The sequence below is a fragment of the Gallus gallus genome, chromosome 3, assembly GCF_016699485.2.
Source record: "Gallus gallus isolate bGalGal1 chromosome 3, bGalGal1.mat.broiler.GRCg7b, whole genome shotgun sequence".
NCBI classification, from domain to species: Eukaryota; Metazoa; Chordata; class Aves; order Galliformes; family Phasianidae; genus Gallus; species Gallus gallus.
In genome coordinates, this window is record NC_052534.1 from 75,902,884 (window position 1) to 75,927,998 (window position 25,115).

Here is a 25,115-nt window from a genome sequence, read left to right on the forward strand (position 1 = left end):
GTGTGGTACCCTCTGAAAGGATCATCGAATGTGCTATAAGACTTTGCAGGCACATGTAAAACACATTCATCTCTCTGGGAAAGGGTTTACCACCCAAAGTGAAAATTTAAAGGCTAAAGACTTCCTGTTTTGCCCAGTAACTAATTGTAAGAACATGAGGATAGGGAGCAAAACACATGTAGGTTAAGTAATTTTAATCAACCAATTATCCATATCCAGCCATGCTGGATTTGGGGTTTAATTGCTTCAGGCATGCAAGCTTTTTCTCCAGTTATCTTTTCACAGCCCACAAACACAATTTCCTGCTAAAGTAGCATTGCCCTGAAATTTTGCTATAATGAATTTTCCAGTCTGAGCACTCTGACCCAGTTCTAAGCAAAAAGTTTTTCTATAGAGCTAAGAAAAAACTTACAAAACCAAATGTGAACAATATTGGCCTAATATAACAAGTTTCTCATAATGAAGCAGAAGACGAATGCTCAGCTCTCCTGAAAAATCCATCTCTACCCTCTACAGAAACAATTGGAAACTACAGACCTCTATTTCCAAAACTCGTCTCAAACACTGTACATTTGGCTTAATGGTTAGCTATAGCTTTCTGATTCACACATCAATTTATTTGCTCATTTACCCCTTGTAATATCTGCACAATGCCAAAATTTTGCCATCAATCATGGAGCACCAAATCTGTTTTGAACTGTCATTTATTTTATTTTATAGAGCATCAGATAAAAATGACCCATATTTCAGTGGCAATTTCCCTCCTGTATGCACGGCAGCAAAGAAAGAAAAAAACACGAGTACTTACTATTTTGTTAAGTGTGTTCTGCTAAATGAAGTTATAAAGAAATAATGAAAACCTTTGCAACTCACCATAAAAATTTCATTTCCAAAAAGAGACAGTAAAGCTGTCAAAGAAAAAAAAAAATCATGTCTATGGCATATACCATTAGACCGTACATAAAAGAAACTGCACATACATCAAGACCTAAATAACTATACAAATGCATCCTAAATTTCCCGAGACAGATGGTGGGTCCTATGCAGACAAGCTATGCATTCCAACAAGATTTTTCTTTAAGAAGAAAAAGAAAAGGGAGCTGAAAGAACAGTTGGGAAATGTCTAAAATTCTGTTAAATTAAAACAAATCCCACAAGCTTATGCGGCTATATTAACCTATGCAAAGCAAGTGAATCAGAGAATCATTAAGGCTGGGAAAGACCACTAAGATCATCTAGTCCAACCGCCAACCCATCACCACCATACCCACTAACCATGTCCTTCTAAAAAGCAAGAGTTGGCGTCTCATCTTGACCCTGAATCAGGAAATCACTAAAACACACTTGCAATAAATTCTTAAATCAGGAAAGAAAAGAAGTATCAGCTTACATTTAAGTACGATGAGATTTTCACCTTCGCTCTGGCCGTGCGTGTCAGTAGGAGGGCGTCCCATCGAGGGCAAAGCCATGAGCCCACAGAGTGCTGGGATCTCTGTGTAGATCACACTTCATGGAGCCGAGCGGGGAGGCTGCCTCAGCTGCATTGACCAAAGACTCTTTTAGGCAGTGTAAACTCCTGAGATCACACCGATATTTTTACGTGACCTCTGCCCCTTCCCCTACTCTCTTCTCTGTGTTTTCCCCTTAGAAGTGCCACAGATCTTGCTTTAGCGCTCCAGTGGCACTGCCTTTAGCAGGAGCTGGGCACACACCTAAGGTCTGGAAATAATGCTTCATATCCTGGGGTGAGCAGTAAAGGTAAGGTTTCTACTGCAGCCAGTAAGCTAGAGAAGATAGAAATATTGTGCTTGAATCTGCAGAAAAGGAGAAACTCTTGTACGTCATTTTAATTAATCCACTGCCAGAAAGTAACAAGGACAACATTCCTTACATTTCTCGGGCACTGCAGAAAAAAGAAGTTGCATAGAGGACTGTTACTTATCTGAGACAGTGAGTGCTCTTGGCTATTAGTATTTCAGCAGATGTCTTTAAAAATCTTTATAAATGCATAAATCTTTAAAAATGCGTAAGTTTAAAAAACTATGAGGGCTGTGCTGAAAGTAATGCCTCCTATTTTGTTATTTTGGCCCACCATGTCAGAGGTGGATTTTGGTGGGATGGCAATTCACCCACTGACATTCACTGATGCCTCTATAGAGACCAAACAGTGGATGCGAGCATGGTGAGATGGTCGGTGATGTATTTCAGCAGTGGTGACAGCAACATGAATGACAAGCCATGCTCTGGATGGCCAGGCAGGTTTTTTACGAGCACAGCATGCAGACTTGTTCACTGCTGGCAAAAATGCATGGTTAATGGTGGCGACTGTGCTGAAAAATATTGTTTTGTAGCTGATAATTTGCTCTATTTAATAATGTTATTGCACTCCTTGCATCTGTTGTATTTTCCACAGAAATAAATAGGAAGGTAATGTTAAGGTGATTATTTTGCACTTCCTATGTGTTTTATACTGCATCTAGTACAAAGAGTAATTTATTCGGGCCTACATTTAGGGCGAGAGAATGACAATATGGTGGCTGTGTGATGATTGCTTGGCCAGAGTAATCTTAACTTCAGGAATTTCCTCACTCCTTGGAGTTTCTGATTTCAGCTTTTACGACAGAACAGCCTCTTATCTGATGAGCAGCAGGGTGCTCTTCCACATTTTTACAGTTTTGCATCTAATTTATAAGAGGTTTTATTTTTGTATTTCAGGAACCTTTCAGAAGTTACAAAAGAGTGAAAAGATACAAGCCAATAAATAGCAAAAACTCCTTAATGCTCTACGGCTTCCCACGTTCACCAGTATGGAGTAGCTCAGCCTTTTCTGCATTTCATTTTCTGAATACTCCAACTATGCGTCTGTTACTTCTTGGTGGATTTGCCAGCAAACCACCTTCAAAATATCAACCCAAATAAGACTGGAGATTCTTTGCTAATGTTATTAAAATATGTAGGTTGCTCTGAAAGAGCACAATAACATTTTTTGATAGAGCAAATTCTCAGCTACAAAACAACAATTTTCAATACAGTCACCACCATTAGCCAATTTGCATGGATGAGTTGCTCAAGACCCTCTTCATTTCATGGTGTGACAGCACTGCATGTTCATCCAGAACATGGCTGTCACATTCATGTCGCTGTCACATTCATGTCACTGTCGCCACTGCTGAAACACATGACCTACTGCCTCACTGTGTTCACATTCACAATTTGGTCTCCATAAACATTCAGCAAGCATCAATGAGTGTCAATGGGTGTTATTTTCTTCCTAGTAGAGGAATTCAATGCCACACCTTTGCTTCACCCACACTTCCATGTCAGACGCCATTGTGTCAGACTGCCCCTCTGCTGCCATTTGTCACAAGGCAACAACACGTAACAGAATACTGATGGAAAGGTTCAACCTCTACTGCCATCCCACCAACTTCTGCCTCAGACATGGTGGGCTAACATAACAAAATAGGAGGCATTACTTTCAGAGCAGTCCTCGTACAAAATGGTTGTAGAACAGTACACTTTTGCATTCTTGTGAAAAATAGTACCCTAGTTCTCTCTTCTTCTTTCAGTTGTGGCACGCCTAAATTACAGCATGACAGCAATGAATTCAGAAGTCAATCCCAGAGCTGGTGGTAGGGATTCATATTTATCATACCTTCCATGGGAACACTTTCATGAGTAATAACCACTGGTTTGAGTCTATTTTTGAGATCTGTATTTAACGTCTAATCCCAGCCTCACCATGATAGGCTGTCTTTGATTGCATGGGATCATAAATTCACGTGGACTGTGTAATCTAGTTTTGCAAGCTGCAAAACCGTTATTGTCTGTTCCTTCCTTCTCTATGTACTTTCTAGTTAATGCTGCAAAATTTTTACGTTTGTCCACCACGTGATATAAAATGACATAGCTAATGAGAGCGTTACCAAAAATATCATTTCCTTTTAAAAAAAGATATTTTTGCAGAATTAAGTGCACATCATTTTTGAATATGATGTTTTATTTGCAAAAAATGTAAATGATCTTTTCACTAAACAGCAAACAAAATGATGTATCTCTGAAAAAAATATGATAATGCTTTCTTAAGGATGTGCAGATGGTGCAGTTAGAACATCTGCAGCAATACAGGAACTGAAGAGAATAAGAATTCTTTGAAAGGACGAGTTACTACCTCCAATCTATTTTATTTTGGCTGGTTGTTTTTTTTTTTGTGTGTGTGTGTGTGTGTGTGTAATGTTCTTTACTGAGAAGCTTTCTCTAACCTGAAGTGCTCAATATTTGGCCTTATTTCAGTGTGTCTATTACACTCAAGAAAAAAGCTTGATCATAAAATCTATTAAACATTTTACTCAGTCCACAGTCCACTTTTCAGTGTCATAAGCTAGGTTGGTTTTTTGTTTGTTTGTTTCATTTGTATCAAACAATGTTTGTTTACACAAATAGAAAGCACCTTCATAAACACAACAGTAACAAAACTGAGGATGGTTGGAGAAAGTCAGCGAGGATGGTCAGAGACATGGTAGAGCTTCAGCTTAAATCTTCCAGTCTAGAAAGTAAATAATCTGGGAATATTTTGGAGACCTGGAAGACGCCCTTTTCAGGGAGAGGTACAGTACTGACCAATAGTTCACTGCCTTTTAAAGAAGTGAGGTGCAACAAATGAAACTAGCAGGAAGCAGGTTGACAGTGGACAGAAGATAAGGTTGTGCTCTGTATTTCCTCATCATAGGATGTTTTATGTGACTGAAGCTTACACAAATACAAGGAAACACTGAACAAAGTAATGAAAAAGAAATCCATTCCAGGTTGCTGATTGCTTAGAAATTGCATCTTGCTTAGGAAAAAAAACTGTAAATAGCTGGAAGCTGGAGTAATATGTGAGAAAAACATCATGCAACTTTACTCTTCCTTCAAAATCCTCTGTCTATTGATTTGATTGATATAGATGAACCCTTGGCCTGAATGAGGGTACACTTCCATTCACTTGTTTTGGTCCCCTTGATGGTAGAAACGATTATATGTGCAAGTGTGAAGGTAAAAAATTAATGAAGCTTAAAAAGCAAATTTTATCATTCTTCCCTATCATTACATACCCTTCCATGTCTAGAAGTGTGATTACAGTGATTAGAGTGATTATATACAAGGTTCTGTGGCTGAAGATCATCAGGGAGATTAAGAGATTGTTTTTGCCTTGTTTTTACCTAGGCTGTATGCTCAGTTTCACATAGTCTAGATTAACACTGCCATCAGTATAAGAGATGCTAAATATATTCTTTTCAATCTCCTCCCCCAAATTTGGCTTTAATTCTCGAAATCAGGCGTGCTCAAACTATTACACTACCTGGAAGGGACATACACCTTAAAATAGGATGATTTTTATAACTTTATTTGAAGTTCAGTAGTCTAAGAGTGAATAAACTGTAAAAAGTACTCCCGTTTTTTTTTAAATATTCTTTATATACTGCTTCTGTGTAATCTGATTTTTTTTTTTAATTTTTTATTATTATTATTTTAATTAAATCTGTTCATTATGCAAGTGCTGGAAGGACTTCTGGCACTTCTTGTATTGTGGCTAATGAAGTTACTGAGATCACAGTAGATGCATGTGCAGGAGCTCCAACACCTTGAAAGCCAACACTGACTGAGCGAGAGTCTACTTATTCCATGGTACTCACTGAACTTTGGTTGGTCAGCTTTTTGTCATCTTGACCATTTGTTGATTCCAAGTCAGTTTTGACAACAGCCCTGAAATAGAAAAAAAACAACAACAACAAAATCCACCCATTTAAGTAGGTTTACGTAAATTGCTCTGAATCGTTCCTCTCCCATCTGCAGTCACTGTAACTGCTTTGAAAAGTACTTCCATCCAGTCTCCGAAAGCTTGCTTGTCTCTCTTTACTGGCAATACAAATATTAATCTGCATAGAAACTTGAAATAGTTCAGCCCAGCTCATTTTGGTCACCAACAATACTGTACTTTGATCAAGTAACACATAAATCACAGTGTATGTTGTCCACCTACCAGCGAAGAATTATAAAGATTACGACAAAGATCACACCAATGGTCATAATGACTGCAGTAATGACGCAAAAGATCAGAATGCCATCTGCCCTTCTTCTCCTTGACTGTCCTCTTTCTTTTCTCATTGGTTGTTTTGTTTTCAGTTCTGAAGAAAAAGAAATATATAGTCATTATCACATTCAAATTTTCAAAAGAATCAAGCATTTAGCATGAACAAAAATGAGAAGGATTCATACTTCATTCTTTCATCCTGAGGTCTTTCACGACCTTCATGGCTTTACAAAGTCAGAATAGTAACATTCTATGCCTTCTTTGCAAAGGCAAATCTAACCAAAGAAGTTGCAAAGAAATAGAGATCAAGGTATTTGGAATGGGACACAGGAGAAGATAGAGAGGGGATCTCATTAACGCTTGTAAATATCTAAAGGGTGGGAGTCAAGTTGGTGGGGCCAGACTCTTTTCAGTGGTGCTCACCATCAGGACAAGGGGCAATAGGCACAAACTGGAACACAAGAAATTCTACACAAGCATGAGGAAAAACTGCTTTAACTTTGAGGGTGACAGAGTACTGGAACAGGCTGCGCAAAGATGCTGTGGAGTCTCCTTCCCTGGAGATATTCAAAACCCACCTGGATGCTTTCCTGTGTAACCTACTCTAGGGAACCTGCTCTAGCAGAGAGTTGGATTAGACAATTAGATGATTCTTCTTCTGGAGAAGAGGAGGCTCAGGGGAGACCTTACCACTCTCTACAACTACCTGAAGGGAGATTGTGGTGAGATGGGTGTCGGACTTCTCTCCCATTTAACTAATGATAGGACTAGAGGGAATGACCTCAACTTGTGCCAGGGGAGATTCAAGTTGGACGTTAGGAAAAGCTTCTTCTCTGGACGAGTGGTCAGGGACTGGAATGGGCTGCCCAAGGAGGTGGTGGAGTCATCATCCCTGGAGGTGTTCATGAAATATTTAGATGTTGTACTGAGGAACGTGGTTCAGTGGGAAATATTGGTGATAGCTAGACAGTTGGACTGGCTGATCTGGGACGTCTTTTCCAACCTCAGTGACTCTATGATTCTGTGATCTCTAGATGTCCCTTCCAACCCCTATGATTCTGTGTTTCTGTGATCTCACTTAAGATAGCTTACTATATAGATATTTGAGATAGCTGTCTTAAGTTTTCTCTATAGCCTTTGGAAAGGAACTAGCACTTCCAAGCTACCCTCTGCTGACCTGTTTTAGAAATCAAAGACAAGGTGAAATATTTCATACAGTAACATAATACTAACTGTAGAGGGGCCTGGATGAATAGCTCAGATGCAAGTATCTACAGCTGGTTGGAAAATTCCACTCTTTCCACTTAAAGCCCAAGCAGATCTACTGTTTTATGCCAGATAGAAAGATTAGATAACGGAAAGCCATATTTTGGCAGGAAATAACTACCCAAAACATTGAGAGCACACAAGGGACTGAACTGCACACATATACACAAGTTAATAATCTCAGAATACTATCTATAGCTGTGTAAAACTGCAGGGTTACAGTCCCTAAACACTGACAACGAAAAAGTTAAAGAGAGGAAAACATATCTGTTTTGGTATGTGTTATGAATGATTGGAAAGGAGTTGTTTTGCATGGCCCAGAAACAAATAGCAAGGAGCAGCTCCATGAACATATGAACTGAAAAATGTAGAAAAGATTTCAAATAAAAGATGTACTCTGTAGTGCTGTATACTGCTCAGTCTTGGAATATTTCTAAGGAAATTGAGGTCCCTACCACTGCTTTAGCTTTTAATCTAAGACAAGAGATAACTTTGGAAGATGATTCCAGCAACAACTCAGGAAAAGTGGAAATTGCTGAAGATGATCAACGAATTGCCCCCATCTATTTTTTGATCCTGGAAATCAAACCTGGTCACCTTGTTCTGAAATTTAATTGTACTTCTTTGTTTAGCCACATTCAACCATATCAACGAACTACTGCACATCTTTCCAGATCTCTCCAGCTTTGATAACAGTAGACAGGCCAACTTTAATTTTTCTTCTATTTTCTCTGATATGAGTTTCTAAAACTATAATGTGATATCTCATTGCTCATTGCTATAGAGAATTATTCAAACTCGCATGTATTCTCTGTAGCAGAACAATTGCAGGAACACCACTTCTGTTTCTACTGCATCTCTATGTCTGTATAAGGTCTTGTGCCACTGTCATCACTGTAGTATCTAAACAATTCTTTCATCACATCATTTGAGTTTCATTCTCCTGCATCACAGAATCTTTTGGTAGTCATAAACCACAGCTCATCTATAGGATTCTCCTAATCCTCCTGTGAGATACAAGACGGGGAGAATGGTGAACAAGCTGTGAATATCATACATAGAATGTCTGAATACCAGCTTTTCAGATAATGCACAGTTAATTGCTTTCAGACTAATTCGCTTCACTGACTGAACTGTCTTTCCAGAATTACATGCCAATGTGGGGAACGGACATTAATGAAAACTATCTTTGATTTTGTAATTTCATTAATGTAATATATTTTTCTCCTTGGCAAGATGTGAATTTAGACATCTAAGAATACCTCTTTTTACAGGCTGTAACAGGAACCTGTTAAAGAGAAAAGCAAGCCTTCTGTTAGCCACCGCTGATCTACACAAGATTTCTTCCTAGGCAGGAAGTTCTTCCAGTAGTCAAGATCTAAAACTGCCCTAGAGACAACCTGATAGTACAAAGAGATTTCCTTACAAGTATACACACATTTAAAATGCAAGCAGGAAACAGACAGAAAAGCAGCTTCCCAAGAAGCTGTTTTACAATGAGCAAAAACTTTCACATCAGGGGCAGTATCAAGCCCCTGATCGTACCTGTCAAGATCAGGCAACATTCCCAATTAGGCAGTGAGAATTTTACTGCAGCCAGAACGTGCCTTAAAGCTTACAGTAAAGGTTGCAAAGATATATTTACACAAGCTTAAAAAAAAAAAATCCACTTAGCGAGAGTAGAAAGAACAATTCTTTTTTAAAACATGAAGTTTAGTTCAATGACATTCAGCTTGGAGTCTACAGCTCACTGAAAGTCAGTAGACTACATTGTTATAAAGAATGATGAAGAAAAGCGCTATCGTATATATTCCACCATTACACTGTAACAAAATTCCTAAAGTTGTAAGCACCATCACTGGAAATTTTCTAGGGTTCTACAGATCAAAAATAAATTTATAATGTACCTGCTAGTCTCAAGCAGATTCATAGAATCATAGAATGGCCTGGGTTGAAAAGGACCACAATGATCATCGAGTTTCAACCCCCTGACTACGTGCAAGGTCGCCAACCACCAGACCAGGCTGTCCAGAGCCACATCCAGCCTGGCCTTGAATGCCTCCAGGGATGGGGCATCCACAGCCTCCTTGGGCAACCTGTTCCAGTGTGTCACCACCCTCTGTGTGAAAAACTTCCTCCTAATATCTAACCTAAAACTCCCCTGTCTCAGTTTAAGACCATTCCCCCTTGTCCTATCACTATCCACCCCCGTAAACAGCTGTTCCCCCTCCTGTTTATACACTCCCTTCAAGTATTGGAAGGCCACAGTGAGGTCTAACCGGAGCCTTCTCTTCTCCAAGCTAACCAAGCCCAGTTCCCTCAACCTTTCCTCATAGGAGAGGTGCTCCAGCCCTCTGATCATCTTAGTGGCTCTCCTCTGGACTTGTTTCAAGAGCTCTACATCTTTCTTATACTTGGAGCCCCAGGCCTGCATGCAGTACTCCAGATGGGGCCTCACAAGAGCTGAGTAGAGGGGCACAATCACCTCCCTCTCCCTGCTGGCTGCTCTTTTTTTAATGCAGCCCAGAACGCAGTTGGCCTTGTGGGCTGCAAGTGCACACTGCTGGCTCATGTCCAGCTTCTCTTGTACCAGGACCCCCAAGTCCTTCTCCACAGGGCTGCTCTCAAGGAGATCTTCCCCCAGTCTTTGTAAATACCTGGGATTGCTCTGACCCAAGTGCAGCACCCTGCACTTGGCCTTATTGAACATCATTAGGTTCTCATGGGCCCACTTCTCCAGCCTGTCCAGGTCCCTCTGGATGGCTTCCCTTCCTTCCAGTTATCAACTGCACCGCTCAGCTTGGTGTCATCCACAAACTTGCTGAGGGTGCACTCAATGCCACTGTCTGTGTCACTGATGAAGATGTTGAAGAGCACCAGTCCCAGGACCGACCCCTGAGGGACACCGCTTGTGACCAGCCTCCACCCTGACATAAAACCATTAATCACAACCCTTTGGCCGTGTCCAGCCAATCAACCCCTAATCCATCGAACAGTCAGATTGTCTCCTGCTACTGCATTTTTCAGAATTTTCCAGCCCAATGGAAAGTTTGTGATTCTCAGTATACCTGTTGGTTACTTACATTTACCATTACTAAAAAAGGAATGTAGTTAAATGAAATGCAAGGGTGGATAACTGCACTTAAATTGTAGACACTACAAGTGGATCTCAACTATGAAGATGAATTTCTTTCCAGCAGGTCAGGCTGACGGAAAAAAAAAAAGGAAAAGAATAAGCAGTGGAAGTGGGGATGAGTGGCTTGGGAAGAACATAAGGATGATGCTTAGATGTGTAAGGCTGGGATCAGGAAAGCCAAGGTGCAGGTGGAATTGGCTTGGGAAGAAAATAAGGATGCTGTCTAGGTGTGCAAGGATGGGATCAGGAAAGCCAAGGTGCAGATGGAACTGAACTTGGAGAACAATGTAAAAAACAACAAGAAGGGATTTTTAAGATACATTATGTAGAACAGACATGCAGATGAGTGTGTTCCCCCTCTGATAAATGGAAGGGGAGAGGTGGCCTCCTCAGACATGGAGAAGACTGAGGTACTCAATGAATTCTTTGCCACACAGCCAGTCAGTCTTCTCATGGTTCTCATATCCTTCAACTTCTAAGTAGGGAACATGGGAGTAAATCTATGATAATGATCTATTATAATGTTGACTGCACAGCAATGTTCCTTCTATAAGCAGATGCTCAAGCAATTGTTTACATGGTCCAGCAGCCAACAGGAGTTCTTTTCACCAGTTTCCAGATCCGGAAAGTATGTATCAGTTTGGCAGAGGGCAATGAGATTATCTGCCTCTGCACACTGTTCTCTCCCTTAATACAATGGAGATGCACAGGTGGGTTTTTGCTTTTTTTTTTTTTTTTTTAATTCCTTTGTAAATTGTCTCTAAGACTTATCCTACATATTAAAAATGCATGGGTATATGCAAATGTGAGAACAGGATTGCACACACACACACACAGGGATCCATGTTGTTGCACTTTGCACTGGGATCACCCATTCCTTTTCTGTGCAAATACAAGGACAACACGGCAATGCTGATAATGCACTTGAGCAGTGACGCATTACAGAGATGTGAATTCTGCCTTTAAAGGAAGCTCTGGAACTGAAGTCATCAGCAAGAAACAAACTGTAGTGAAGTGGGAGCTGTAATGGCCTCTGAGACACAAAACACTATTGCTTCCATCTTCTCCACAGAGGGGGCACTATGCACACAGCCCAACTTGTTCTTCCGCCCATGAAAAGCGTGGAGCTGGGGCATAGCTGGGATCTCAGGAGGCTGACACTATTCACAGAGCATGGTGATGAGGATTCTTCTTGCTCTCACACTCCTCCCTTGCAAAGTCCTCCCTCCTCACAGCACTATTATTAGTAATTTTGAACAAACTGTCTTCCAGTCCCAAAGTCTTCACAAAACACCCAACAACATAATGGGTGGGAGTGTGAAACAAGACCCTCTACTGTACTTCAGTGTAGTGATTTAGTAAGAAGGACACGGAGAAATGTCAGCTATTAAAAGTCGAGATTTTCCTTGGAGAGATCTCAATAATTTTTGATGATAAAATACTTCTTTGTTATGTTTCTCTTGCTATAAAAGACAAAGAGACACCATACTGAACAGCTCTGAAAAAGAAAACCAACCCAAAAACAAGAAGACAAATTACTAAAAACCACTCACTCATGCAAAAAGGTCATTACCATTGTTCAACAAAAGGTCACTGAGAAACATAGTGATCAGTGGTAAAGGACACAGGGAAGTTCTTTGCGCATAGTATTAAAATTAACTCATACAATGTTTCGCCACATGCCATATATAGCCAAATTGATGTAAGGCCTTACTGGTCCTTTTGCAGCATGCCCTCCCATCCTCCCACCTCATGTGTGAAAATCTGAACTAAAGTGTCACACCACGTATTTTCAAATGTTGTCTTTGATGTCAAGTTCATAGATGGTATTTTCAAATCTGGCCACTGTTTTTCACACAGGTTGAATAAAAGAACTGGAGAAAGGACGAGATCAGAACAAATACATTTGCCCCTTATTGGCTGCCTTGGTTATTTTTAGTTCTCTTGACCACTTCAAGGTTTTCTCTCTAGAAAAGTGTCAAGAGGTGACTGCCACTGAGCAAGGGCAGCTCTGCTTCCTTAGCTCCATCCTGTAGTTCTGGCACTATCACAAAGAAATTTATCACTGTGGAATAGTACAGGGAGGGATATAGGTGGTGAGAAAGACAAAATACAGACTAAAGTTTGTGCATCCAAGTGACCTCAGATGCCTCTCAGATGGAGGAAAAAAAACAAGTCCTTTAGGAAGTAATGCATAGGATGTCAAGCTCAGAGCGGGAGGGGGAGGAGATGCTCAAGACAACAGAGCAGAGATTACCTTGCAGCCCATGGGAGACCACACTGGAGGGAATCTCCATGCTGCAGTCTGTGAAGGAAGCCATGTTGGAGCAGGCGGAGATTCCCTGAAGGAAATATGATCCATGTAGAGCCCATGCTGGACCAGGTTTATCCTGAGGACCATGGCCCATGGAGAACTCATGGGAGAAAAGCATTAGGAAGAAAGAGTGTCAAAAAGGAACTGTTATGGACGGACTACAGCCTCCCATTCCCCATCCACCTGCACTGTTCAAGGAGGTGGAGTGTCAAAAAGGAACTGTTATGGACGGACTACAGCCTCCCATTCCCCATCCACCTGCACTGTTCAAGGAGGTGGGGTAGAAGAGTTAGGAATGAAAGAGTGAAGCTGAGCCTGGGAAAAAGGATGCAGGAGGGAAGGTGTCATAGTTTTTGTCTTTGTTCCTCACCAAGCAACCCTATTTTAACTGGCAGTACATTAAATGAATTTTCCCCAAGTGGAGTCTGTTTTGCCTGTGACGATAACTATTAAGTGAACTCTCTGTCCTTATCTTGACCCATGAGTTTTACATTTTATTTTCTCCTCCCTGTTCAGTTGAGAAGGGGGAGTGGGAGAGCAGCTCAGCAGGGTCTGGCAGCCATCCAAAGGTAGCCCATCACACCTGTCCATCTTATGCTGACTAGAAATCTTTTGGACTAGTTTCTGATGTTATGGGGAAAAAAAAAAAAAAAAAAAAAAAGCCAGTTCAGTCCTCTATGTGAAAAATGAGATTTTGTCTTATTTCTGGTACTGATTTTGTGATTCTACCCTTCTTTACATCTCATCTTGGAAATTAGATAATGGAACAGAAAAAGGTGTTCTCTCAACAGAAAGACTGCAGTAGGTAGAGAAACCGCCTTGCTTCAATTAAGTCTCAAATTCCCCAGCACTCATTTCAAAAAAATCTTTTCATTAGGAACTGGAAAAGACAGCACTGTAATGTGGGAAGAAACACTACCCATTTCAAAGCCTGGAACACAGCAAGCTATGCTCTTAGAGAGCGGAGCAACTCTGCAAAACAGAAGACAACAGCTATGAAAATCTAAAACCAAGCACATGGAATTTTGCCACATATATTGATGCTGCCAGAATGATCTCTGTAACATCCTCCTGATCCTACTAGAAAACTAAATGCAGTATTCTGATCTTACTAGATGTGTGACCATGCAAAGACCATTTTGCTCCCATTGTTAGGGGGTAGCAAAATCCCTCTTGGTGTAAGAAAAAGAGCAAGTCAGAGACCACCTCACAAGGCTGAATGTGTACAAGCCTATGAGGCCAGATGATACGTATCACAGGGTCCTGAAGGAACTGGCTAATGTGATTGCAAAGCTATTCTTCTTATCTGAAAAGTTATGGCTGTCAGGCACAGTTTCTGGCTGGTGATCCTCACTGCTGTGTCTGAGAAGATCATGGAGCAGATCCTCCTATGTTAAGGCACATAGAAGACAAGAAGGTGATCCGAGACAACCAACACGGCTTAACCAAGGGGCAGATTGTGAGTGACCAATCTAGTGGCCTTCTATGATGGAGTGATAGCATCAGTGAACAAAGGAAGGGCAACTGATGTTGCCTAATTGGACTTGTGCAAGTCCTTTGAAATGGTCCTGCTCCACATCCTTATCTCTAAATTGGAGCAATAGGGATTTGAAGGCTGGACTATTTGGTGGATGAAGAATTGCTTGGATGGTTGCAGTCAGAGGTCTCTATGTCCAGGTGGAGGCCAGTCACAAGTGGTGTCTCCCAGTGGTCTGTCTCGGGACCAGTGCTCTTCAACATCTCTTTCAATTACATAGACAGCAGAATGTAGCGTACTCTCAGTAAGTTTGCTGATGACACCAAGCTGAGTGGTGCAGTTGACACAATAGAAGGAAGGGATGCCATCTAGAGGGATCCAGACAGGCTTGAAAAGTAGGCCCATGTGAATCTAATGAGATTCAAGAAGGCCAAGGGCAAGGTGTTGCATCTGGGTCAGGGCAATCCCAGATACTGCCGAGAAGAACTTATTGAGTGTAGCCCTGTGCAGAAGGACTGGAGGGTTCTGGTGTACAGAAAGTTGGATATGAGCCAGTAGTGTGCTCTTGCAGCCTGGAAGGCCAACAGTATCCTGGGCTGCATCAAAAGAGGAGTGGCTAGCAGAGCAAGGGAGGTGATTGTCCCCCTCTATTCTGCCCTTATGAGGACTCATCTGAAGTACTGTATCCAAGCCGGGGCTCCCAGTACAGGAAGGGTGCGGAGTTGTTGGAGCAGGTCCAGAGGAGGGCCACAAAGATGATCAGTGGGCTGGAGCACCTCTCCTATGAAGAGAGGTTGAGGGAGTTTGGCTTGTTTAGCTTGGAGGAAAGAAGGTTCTGGGGAGACCTCATTGCAGTCTTCCACTACTTGAAGGAAGCTCATAGGCAGGAGTGAGACTGACTTTTTACATGGACAGGTAGTAACAGGACAAGGGGGAATGGCTTTAAACTAAAGGAGGGGAGAGTAAGGTTAGGCGTTAGGAAGAATTTTTTTTACTCAGAGGGTGGTGAGGAACTGACACAAGTTGCCCAGAGAACCTGTGGATGCCCCATCCCTGGAGGCATCCAAGGCCAGGATGGATGGGCTCCTGGGCAGCATGATCCAGTGGCTAGTAACCCTGCCCATAGCAGGGAGGTTGGAACTAGATGATCTTTAAGGTCCCTTCCATCCTAAGCCATTCTAGGATCCTACGCTACAGACAGCAATACCAGATACGATGAAAGTCTTGGTACTTTCTCAGTCAAACTTCCACTGATAAATTCTTCCATGTACCTAATTAAGAGATAATAATATCTGAAATCCAAGCAATGGTAGTAGAAACTAAAGCCCAGAAACTCCTTCGGATATCTACATACCTCTAAACAAAGCTAAAGGAAGCCAGTCTGGCACTAGGCAGAACAATTAACCTTTTTAACTACTTAATCAACGTAGAACTGCTCTTCTTCAGATTTCAGTCTACTCATAAATATTTTCTGAGACAACAGACTCAATCCTTGTAAGAAGTTCTCAATGGATGTATCTGTTGGATGGGTTTCATCTGACCACTTTTCACCACAACAACTTAACCAGAGTTTAAATACAAGCATGTTGTCCTACTGATGACTCACCAACTCAAATCAAAGGGACTATTTGCAAGTTTAAGCCAAAAACAGATTATATGCTCTGCTAATTCAGGTCTCAAAAAGGAAACCTTTTGTACGAAAAGAAAGGCAGAAACTAAACAGTGGAGAAGTTAAAAAACAAGAAGAAGAAACAAATAGATGTAACTTAAGATTTGGGTGTTTTGTGACTGCCAGGTGGATTTAGAAAATAAAATCCTCATTAATGCACAATGCAAGAAAGAACCTCAAGAGAGATACATTTTGCTGAAAGGAAAAAAAAAGGGAAGATTAGGAGTGGAGGCAAAAAACACAGAGGGGAGTAACATGGAGAAAAGTCTCACAAATTATTTCCTTTTTTTCTAGTCTACCATGAGTTTTCAGAAAAAAAGACCTGAATCTATATTATTTCGAGAAAAACATGCACAGGGATCTTTCACCCTTTCTCTGATGACAAAAGCTGGAGTTTTCACATGGCTACTCCCATGGTTTGAGAAAATCAGCACACCGTTACCTTTCCTTATGGAGTCAGCAAAAATCCAGCTAGCAGAGGAGGAGAAAAAGATGTTATGGGGAACTGTCATATGAAATACTTTTTTCAAAGTTAAACTTCCCTAAAAATATTGTGCATAAGCAAATTCCAGGTGGCAGCTGAAAGAAAAATCTCAAAAGGTTGTTTCACAGCTTCAGTACTGAAGTGGAAAGGAGACTTAACTGCAGAACTGTCTGATGTGCTGCTGTCCTATGTAGCTCAAAGAGACAAAAAGAAGTCTGTGCTAACCAACCTGAGTGCAGTAACAAATGAGTAGGTAACAGGAGAATCTCCTTATTCTAGCTTGAATTTTTACAAAGGCAAAGAAAATACTCACTTCTTCCACAAGGAACCCCTTCGTACCCATCCTGCCATTTCTTTTTTTTTTATGTCTCTTTCATCGACCTGCATTTCATGACAGTCATTACCACACACAAGCCCCCGCCTATATGTTACTGGTGACATGCAATCCCATGAAAATCAAATGCCACACAACAAACGCAAGGCCATAACACTGGAAGACTGTAAACGTCTTTACGAGCTTACCAGTTGTTGCATTCACTGTGTATTTTACAGAGGCAATTATACTTCCATTTTCTTGAGTTTCACACTGATAAGTAACTGAACGCGTATCTCTGTGTACTACCACAACAGCTGAATCATTGGGAAGAATGCTTGCTGGCTGTCCATGTATAAAAGAAAAAAAAAAAAAAAGTTTGTCTCTTTTTAAGTTCATCTGCAAAGCAGAGTCACATCTTGTCAGATTCACAGAAAAGTACTTGGTTTCTTCCAACAGTTTCCAACATGTCGGGATATTCCTGCCATCTCTTCAGCGCCTCCAATGAGAACAACTGGGAAGCGCAATGTGATTGTGACTTGATAACATGCACTCACTCATCAATCACAATGCCCAACTTCTCTGATGTAAGAAGGAAGAAACTGTAAAATTATCGTCTCCCCTATAAAAAGAGGAAATTGAAGTTGCATAACAGTGCAAGGCCATATAAACTAGCTTGCCCGTGACAAATCAGAGCTTATTTGCGTTGTAACAGCAAAGGAAATAATCAGCACAGACACCTTAACATTTTGCATGGAGCATGTGGTAAACACATCTATTATGCAGTTTTTCTGCACAAAGCGGGGTTCAATTACTCACCTTGTCTGAAGTTAAGATTTTCCAAACATATTTAAATCGATTTTCAGGAGAGATATATATACAAGTCATCATTACGCTTGAAGAGTTCTCAGAAATTGGTCTTCCCCCTACAGGAGGGATTTTTAATAGGTACATCATCAACTATATGAAACATCTCTGTATGGATCATAAAGCTCATAATTCTACAAACCACAGAATGTTACTTGGAAATTATCCTCTCCCTTAAAATTACTTCAAATATTTTTTTGCTTAGTGCAATATCTGGAACTAAGCATATAGAAGAAAAATGGTGTTTTACAGGGGCTTGAAACCAAATGCACATGAGTACAAAAATGAGATCGTAAACACTACCAGATTGCTGAAGAGGGTAACTGGAGGGTGGAATATAATAATTGCATTCCACTTCCACGACACTCACAACAAATAAGAATGTTTCACTTGAATTCACTTATTTGCTTTAGATTACTGCATCACAGTGTTCCACTCACATCCACAGTCCACTGGCCCATGGCATTCCTTCACACCAACAATACATTTTGCTTCATCCCCAGGGCATCCACTTGTTAACAGAATTTCTTGAATGCCAATCCCTTCGGGGAAAAAAAAAAAAAAGGAAAAAAATTATATTCTGTACTTGGTCGTTTTCTCCATACTCTGTTCCTGCTTTCTTCCTTTATCCTAGATGTTAATATGATGTATCTACCAAACACTAGGCAAAACAGATCTTCTCAGAGTGCCTGCTAAAGCTATCCCATGTTGGTATCTAAGATTTCAAAGCAACATTTACATCTGTCAGACTCTGTACCATAGGGAGCCAGATCCTTAGAATCATCATTTTCCTGTGTGTCAGAAGAATTCAATATTAATTCAAAACTGTTCTTTCAGAAAAAAAGCATTTGAAATGAAGCTACTAATGTATGTTCTGCAAAACAGTTAATTCACTTTAAGTATCAAAGCATTCCGGCTCCTGGCCTTTAAACGCTCAAATCAGATGGCACAGAGAATACCGTGCAGACTGCCAACTCAGTCTGCCTCCAGTTTTGTGATTGCTGGAGTGTGTTCAACTCCCACCGAGGTCAGCAGAAACTGGAGGTGCTAAAACCTCTTGGGACTGGGACTGAGGAGCCTTAAGGGTAACTACAGCAAGTGATAGAGGAATACCACTACTGTCTCCAGAATGAAGCCTCTGGGCGCTCAGAAGCTGGTGGTCAGCACTGTTGGTGAAAACAAATGTTGAACACCAGGATTCCACCTGCAACATGGTGGCTCCCACTGAAGGCAAAAAATTTGTGATAAGCTATCACGAATGTGTAAAGCTAAGGAAAATTCCTACACAGCGTTCAAGTAAGCAAAAAATGTTCACTCTCTTTATCAGGGTTTCAAGGGGAACATCCTCATTTTAACAATTATGAGCACATTCAAAACAAGTGCTCTAATTGTTTTTGCCAAACTGTGTGTACACAGTTCACTGGAATGACATAGCTTGTGGGGGAGGCAAGAATAGTATGTTGAAGCCCAGTAAACAGAAGAAGGTTTTGCCATTTTTCCAGAAGCATTTTGTTTACTAACAGGCATGGAAAAAGGAGAGTTACTCCCGCCTTGCAGTGCAATAATACAGGGGGAATTGGTTTGAAGATTGCATGTATGATGCATATGCCTTCCTTAAATGTGTATTATATAAACTGATGGCTTTCAGAGATGTCATGCTAGTCGTGAAACAGTACTTCAAGTGACAGAGGGAGACAACACCACTTACTGAAAATGACACAAAAAGAGGATCATTCTCTACTCCAGAGAATGTCTCATCTCATGGATGCGGAGACAGAGGTGTAAATGGCAGTGAACTGACACTTTTATTAAAGGCATTCCTCTTTCTTCAGGGCCATGTAGGTTTCTTTAGCTAACAAAAATAAGATAGGAAACCTATGAAAATCCAAAAGGATGGCTTGATAAAATCTGGGTGCTGGGCTAACTGTAATCACATTCATCAGAGAAAAATCTCACCATGTCTTATCTACTGCAATATTAAAATTGAGGAAGTATATCACACTCAAAGGGCTGATGAAAAAAAGCCCTTTTAATGAGATCTGCAAGTTCTCTTAGTAGTCCTCTGCTGCTTCTTTCCAGATAGCTTTCTTTTTTCACTCCCAAGTTTCCTTTCCTCACCCCTTTTTAGCAACTGCCAATGCTGATGAAATTAATCTACTGAGATGCTCTAACGAATGAAGGCTTAACTTCACCAAGTCATCCAAGTTACCTTAAGAGAAAACTGGCTTGGATGCAGTCAAAATAAATTTGCCTAATAAAATTCACCTTGGAAAAACGTAAATTAATAGACCGGGGGAGGCAGGATGGATGACCCACAGAGAACTCAATTCTTAGCAATAGAACAGAGGCTGAGAGAAATCTAGAGGTAGCTGCCAAAAGAATTGGACCATGGAGAGACTGATACAGACTTGAGGCAGATATGATATAATTAATATATGCATTAATTGTGCTTTAATGCCCCTGTAAACCTGGACTATAAATAGAGAGAACAAGGGATATGAGCCATAGCATTACTTGGAAAAAAAAATAAGAAAGTGGAGTCTGTTTGGAAACCAATAAATATACAGGGCTAGATAGATGAATATAAGGAACAAGAAAGAACTGGAAGTAGACAAAGAGCTTTACAGTTTTACTGAAGAACTAATATGGTATCTTCCAGCCTTTTGACAGACAAATATGCAAGGCATTGAGCAGCCCAGAGTAGAATGAAGGCTACAAACATGGTTTGAAGAGCAGGCATGAGATGATGGTCTTTTGTTGTTGCTTTTAGAGCTTTAGTTTCTTGATTCTTTAGTAAAACTATATACTTTCTAACTTTAGAAGGGTTAAACATCAACTTCAAGGGACCAAAAAAACTTACTGAAATTCTCTGAAGATAAGCAATATTTGAGAGGTCTTCTAGAGGCATGGGACATAAAGAGCAGCTTCTTGTACCCTAAACACGCGTGCTCCAAAGCAAGTGAGATTACCAAGAGTACATACGTGGTATGGGCATACCGAATATATAACCAGCTTTGAAAGTATGAAGAAAAGGAAAAAGTATGTAGAGGCAAAAATAACATATTCTAAAACCATCACATCCTAATATCCAAAGTAGTTTTCCTGAGGTAACCAAGGCAGTTATATCACTGGAAATATGAAAAAGTGACTGGAGGAATATGAAAGTACACTCCAGAAAACATCAGACTGATGGAGGCAAAAACTCTTCTTTCTTTTTCCTGTGGTCTCATGAGAAGCAGAATTTGTTCAGGAAAAAAAAAATAATAATAATAATAGCATTTCTGATTTAAGCCTGCTTCCTAAGCAGTATTAATTACCACCTCACAGCAGTTTCTATCACAGAGATCACCCTAAACACAGAGATGTCTTCCTAAGGCTCAACTCATTTTTCCCCTCTCCCTTCCCACTCCAGAATGATACCTCTTCTCTCCATTGCACAATTTATAAATTGTATAAATGTGGAATACAGAACAGGCTACTGCAGGCAAGCAATTTTTTGGCAATATTGTATGTGGGAAGACATCTGTGAGAAGCATCAGAAGATCTTTCATCTTCTGAACATCTCACAGATGTTCACAAATAGCGAAAATTGTTACTTTGGGGAAGGCAGCTCATGTGCCAATAAACGTAGGGAACTGGTTTAAAATAGGAGCTTGCAGGCTGTGAATTTAATAAAACAACAGATCTGACCTAAACTTCTAATGACAATCAGCCCGATTGTTTTTGTTAATTATAGTTATTGGCAATTGAAATCAATGAGAGGTGAATGAGGGCATGCAAATTACAACTGCTAAATTGCTACAGTTAGCACTTTTTTTTTCCCCCAAAAGCAAATGACAATATGTTTTATTCATCTGCTTTGCTACTTACCACATGTAACTGTGCATTCTCCAAACTCTAGCGCTGTGGACTCAAGGGCATTCAGATCTGAACACAAAGCCTTAAGTTACATCTCCAGTACAATGACAGGGGTGGAAACACCCAAGTAACAGCAAACTCATTCCTTTATTACTTTTTACTTAAAGTGAGAAATTTGCCACCATTTCTGCACCAGAAAAACAAGACATTTATGAAATATAGTTCATAAAATCCAGTGTGAATAGCATTCATATTTAAGCCTTAAGATGATTCGTTAAGAGCGAAAAATGTATTTTTCTTATGAAAAAAACTTATGATATTAAATTAGCCTACTGAATGCTAAGGAAAATGCAGTGTCTAGGTCCTATGCAAATTACAGGTTGTCCCTGAAAAGAGTTAAGAAGAATTTTCATTAAATTGCATTCAGTCAATTCATTTCCTTGCTGTTTTTTTTTTTTTTTTTTTGGTTCTTTTGGGGTGGTTTTTTTTGGCTTTTTTTTTTTTCCTTTTTTTTCCTTTTTTTTTTTTTTGGCTAACATAAGCCTTCCCACATGATTTTTTCCCCATCACTCTTCAAGGTCACGTTTAGACAGCTAGCTCAAAGATGAGTCAACCAGGTACAGTGTTTTAATTAGGTACTGGGCAACTTAATCACAGTGGTTGGGTTCCTTCCATTTTTCACGGTACTTTAAGGTTACAGAATGGGTTTCACAGAATGTACAGAAGCAAAAGGTTCTTGTCTCCATCTGGGATTCAAATCTGGATTGTGTGTTTTATTCCTAATAGCACGCAATTTGAATGTTTGTTTATAAGGATACTGAGATACAGTAATTGTTCCATCAAGAAACTTAGTGATGCACCTTTGGAAATTAGTCATTAAATAAGCAAGAGGTCTTTCCAGTTCTTCCAAATGCAGAGAGAACAGACAAGTCACTATGACTGTTTTTACAAGTCTACATTGCCAGTCCAGCCTACTCAGATTATTTTTTTCTGATAACAAATACTAATGTAAATTTGCTTTCACTGTCTCTCAGTTTTTTATATTCAAGATTTATGTTTACAAAATGTTATTTCTGTGTAGCGATGCAAGTTTATATATCACTTCTTGCTTTTAAATCTTTGGATAACATTTACATTTTCTGCACACTGACTAAAACTTTAAATTTCTCAGGTTGAAAGGAACAGTTTCATTTCTCTTGCAGTCAGTGGTATACAAATATATTTATTCCTCCACTGCAAAGGATTTACAGAACAGCAGCACGCTGAATTCTCCACAATGATAAACCGGTAGTGGACTCTTTTTTTCCTAACATTACAAATGAGCCATCAAAATCTTATTCTTCTGTTATCTCTAACTGTCTCTATGGTTTTGACATTTATTTCAGCATATAAACTGTGCTCATCAGAACAGCCTTCTAGCTTATGCACAATAATCCCGAAACAATAACTTAACTACTCAGTTGAATGCGAAAGTAAGGCTTCAACCTTAGTCAAAGCATAAGGAAAATACAGGACTTAAAATAATACAAAAATGGAGACAACCTGCAGAACAGCTTGGGTATCCCCAAATGCTTTATCTAATGAGCTTTAAAAAATAATCACTTCTTTGGAAGACAGTTGCCATCTCAGACATCCTATCATTCTTCCCTTAGCTTCTATTAAATTAATGGGACAGCAGCCATGGCAGGGGGTAATATCTGAGAGCAGAAGTTGTCATTTGCCATCTAGACACAAAGTGAAAACAAAATAGAAGAAAAAAATCTTTCAAACAAGCAGAGACAGTAGACTTCAGGTATTACTATTAGAAGGCTGAGGGACTTTGCTGCCAATGAAAGCAAATGTCTTCTGACTATAGAGGAAAATACCAACCACAGTGTCATTTGGGATGCTTCTGGCTCCAGGAGCACCGTAACATACAACCATTACTCTTCTGCCAGAGAATGAGAGCGATGAGCTGATGGACAATAGCTCTAAATAAAAAAAAAGATGCCATGCTGTCTAAGTAAAAACACTCCCAGTAAACCTCTGCACGTATCTAAGCATTAGAAGCTCATTGGTTCTAAATTAACAAGCCAGTCAGGAATTGCTGGTACTGATTTCTGATTCAATTTCTGATTGCATGGAATTTAAGGAACAACAGGAAGAAACATTAAGGGAAACAGGATCAGATTTGCTGATCATTTTCAGGATTAGATGGTACTTTTTATCTGAATATTATGAACCTTCCATGCCAGCGTTATAATGCAAAGTTTGTGCATCTTCCTTTTCATGCAAAATGAGCCAAAATTTAAAGAAAGCTTCCCATAAGAAACTACCCATCTTTCCACTTCTATGTCTGTTTCCAGGTGCATCAAGTTCAGATAAAAATACAGCGTCAGCTCTGTAAAGAGAATTATGGATATAGCTGCCATTTGCATTAATAGGAGTTATATATGTAAATCCCACACATGCTGAGATAAGAACGTGCTGAGGAACCGCATTTGCATTCCTGTCAGGGGGCTGCAATTAGCACCAGCACAGCAAAGGCAGCCTGTATTCCTCTCTGCATTTGGAAGCCTTGTAAAACCTATGTAGAACAGAAATCTTTGCCGTTAGACACCATTTTAATTACAAGCTGCATCACAGAATACAAGCAGGATCTCTGATAAACGCTCCCAAAGCCCACAGGAGTGGGCAGCACCGGGTCGTGGCCGCGAACCCCAGGGGAAGGGGCCCGCCGGGCCTGCTGCCCTCGCCAAGAGTAGGGGCTCGCTACTAATGGGGTCAGGGCGCGGTGAGCAGCACCTCCCGCGCCACAGCCGCACCACAAGGTGCAGCGGAGCGCCCGCCGGCCCCGCCTCACCCGGCTCCGCCCTCTCGCTCTCGTCCCCGGAGCCCGGCAGCTCCGCATCCAGCAGGGCCGTGAGCAGCGGCGGGAGCAGGAGAAGGAGAAGAGCCTCGCCACACGCCCGCCCTGCCATGGCCGCTCGCTCGCAGGCTCCTGAGGCGTCACAACGAGCCGCGCCCGGGAGCCCTGCCCTGCTCTGCCTGGCTCTTGGGAGCCCCCCGGGGCCGTCAGCTGCGGGGAATTGGAGCCGCTAGCGGCTGCCTGGCTCACCTGTCAGTCCTGACAGAAGAACTGCCCCAGCTCAAGCCCGTTTCCTAATAAACAGACCTAAGTCTGGTCGGCAGGCTTAATAGCACTCCATCGGGGGTGGCCCTGAAATAACAACGTTCTCCAAAGTCCAGAAAGCAAACAAATGAGCAAACAAACAAACAAACAAAAAAGCACAACTATTTGGGTTTGAATCTTTGTGGCTTGCTTCTGTCACTTAAATGCCATCTTAGGTTCTTCACTTTGCCTTTCAGCCCCCAGTGTACCAGAGCCCCGTGCACAGGGTTCTGGACACAGACAAGAAATGCAGCCATATGCCGAGGGGAGGGCGGTGATGAAGGCCTGTGCTGGGTGTGCGGGTCAGCGGTACGTGCACAGGGCCTGCTGGCAGCGAGCAGCCCAGGGCAGGCTGTGCAAGTGATGCTCCCACCTCATGCATAGAGCCTGTGTTGTGGTCTCTGGTGTTCCAAAAACCTGGGAGGTGTGAAACCCGCTTTCATAGGAGCTGGAAAGGAGCAAAGGCTTCAGCGCGCTTCAGATTGTCCGTGTGTTTTACCCCTCTGA

The 25,115-nt window shown here is 40.9% G+C and overlaps 1 protein-coding gene across 3 annotated transcripts; it reads right to left on the minus strand.

Annotated features, from left to right (window-relative positions):
* Positions 1–5,450: 5,450 nt before the first annotated feature.
* SPACA1 (sperm acrosome associated 1) lies at positions 5,451–24,463 on the minus strand. 3 transcript variants are annotated; one of them, XM_419844.8, is made up of 7 exons: positions 24,300–24,463; positions 21,470–21,526; positions 18,040–18,141; positions 17,552–17,658; positions 16,942–17,077; positions 6,023–6,167; positions 5,451–5,745 (listed from the first exon to the last, which is right to left on the minus strand). In XM_419844.8, exons 1-7 carry the CDS (start codon positions 24,415–24,417, stop codon positions 5,658–5,660), a joined length of 753 nt encoding a protein of 250 aa, XP_419844.3. In that variant the 5' UTR covers positions 24,418–24,463; the 3' UTR covers positions 5,451–5,657. The 3 variants fall into 3 exon arrangements, with proteins under 3 accessions (XP_419844.3, XP_046795749.1, XP_040553800.1); XM_046939793.1 differs by having other exon boundaries at positions 24,242–24,362; XM_040697866.2 differs by lacking the exons at positions 5,451–5,745; positions 6,023–6,167 and adding an exon at positions 12,714–12,817.
* Between the last annotated feature and the right edge of the window lie 652 nt (positions 24,464–25,115).

Excerpts from the sequence above, each read along its gene's own strand:
- SPACA1 (XM_419844.8), bottom strand. The coding sequence starts at position 24,417 with ATGGCAGGGCGGGCGTGTGGCGAGGCTCTTCTCCTTCTCCTGCTCCCG. Across the intron at positions 18,142-21,469 it reads AGAATGCACAGTTACATGTG|GGATTGGCATTCAAGAAATT; the intron begins GTAAGTAGCAAA and ends TTTTCCCCGAAG. Across the intron at positions 17,078-17,551 it reads AAATCTTAACTTCAGACAAG|CCAGCAAGCATTCTTCCCAA; the intron begins GTGAGTAATTGA and ends ATACATGGACAG.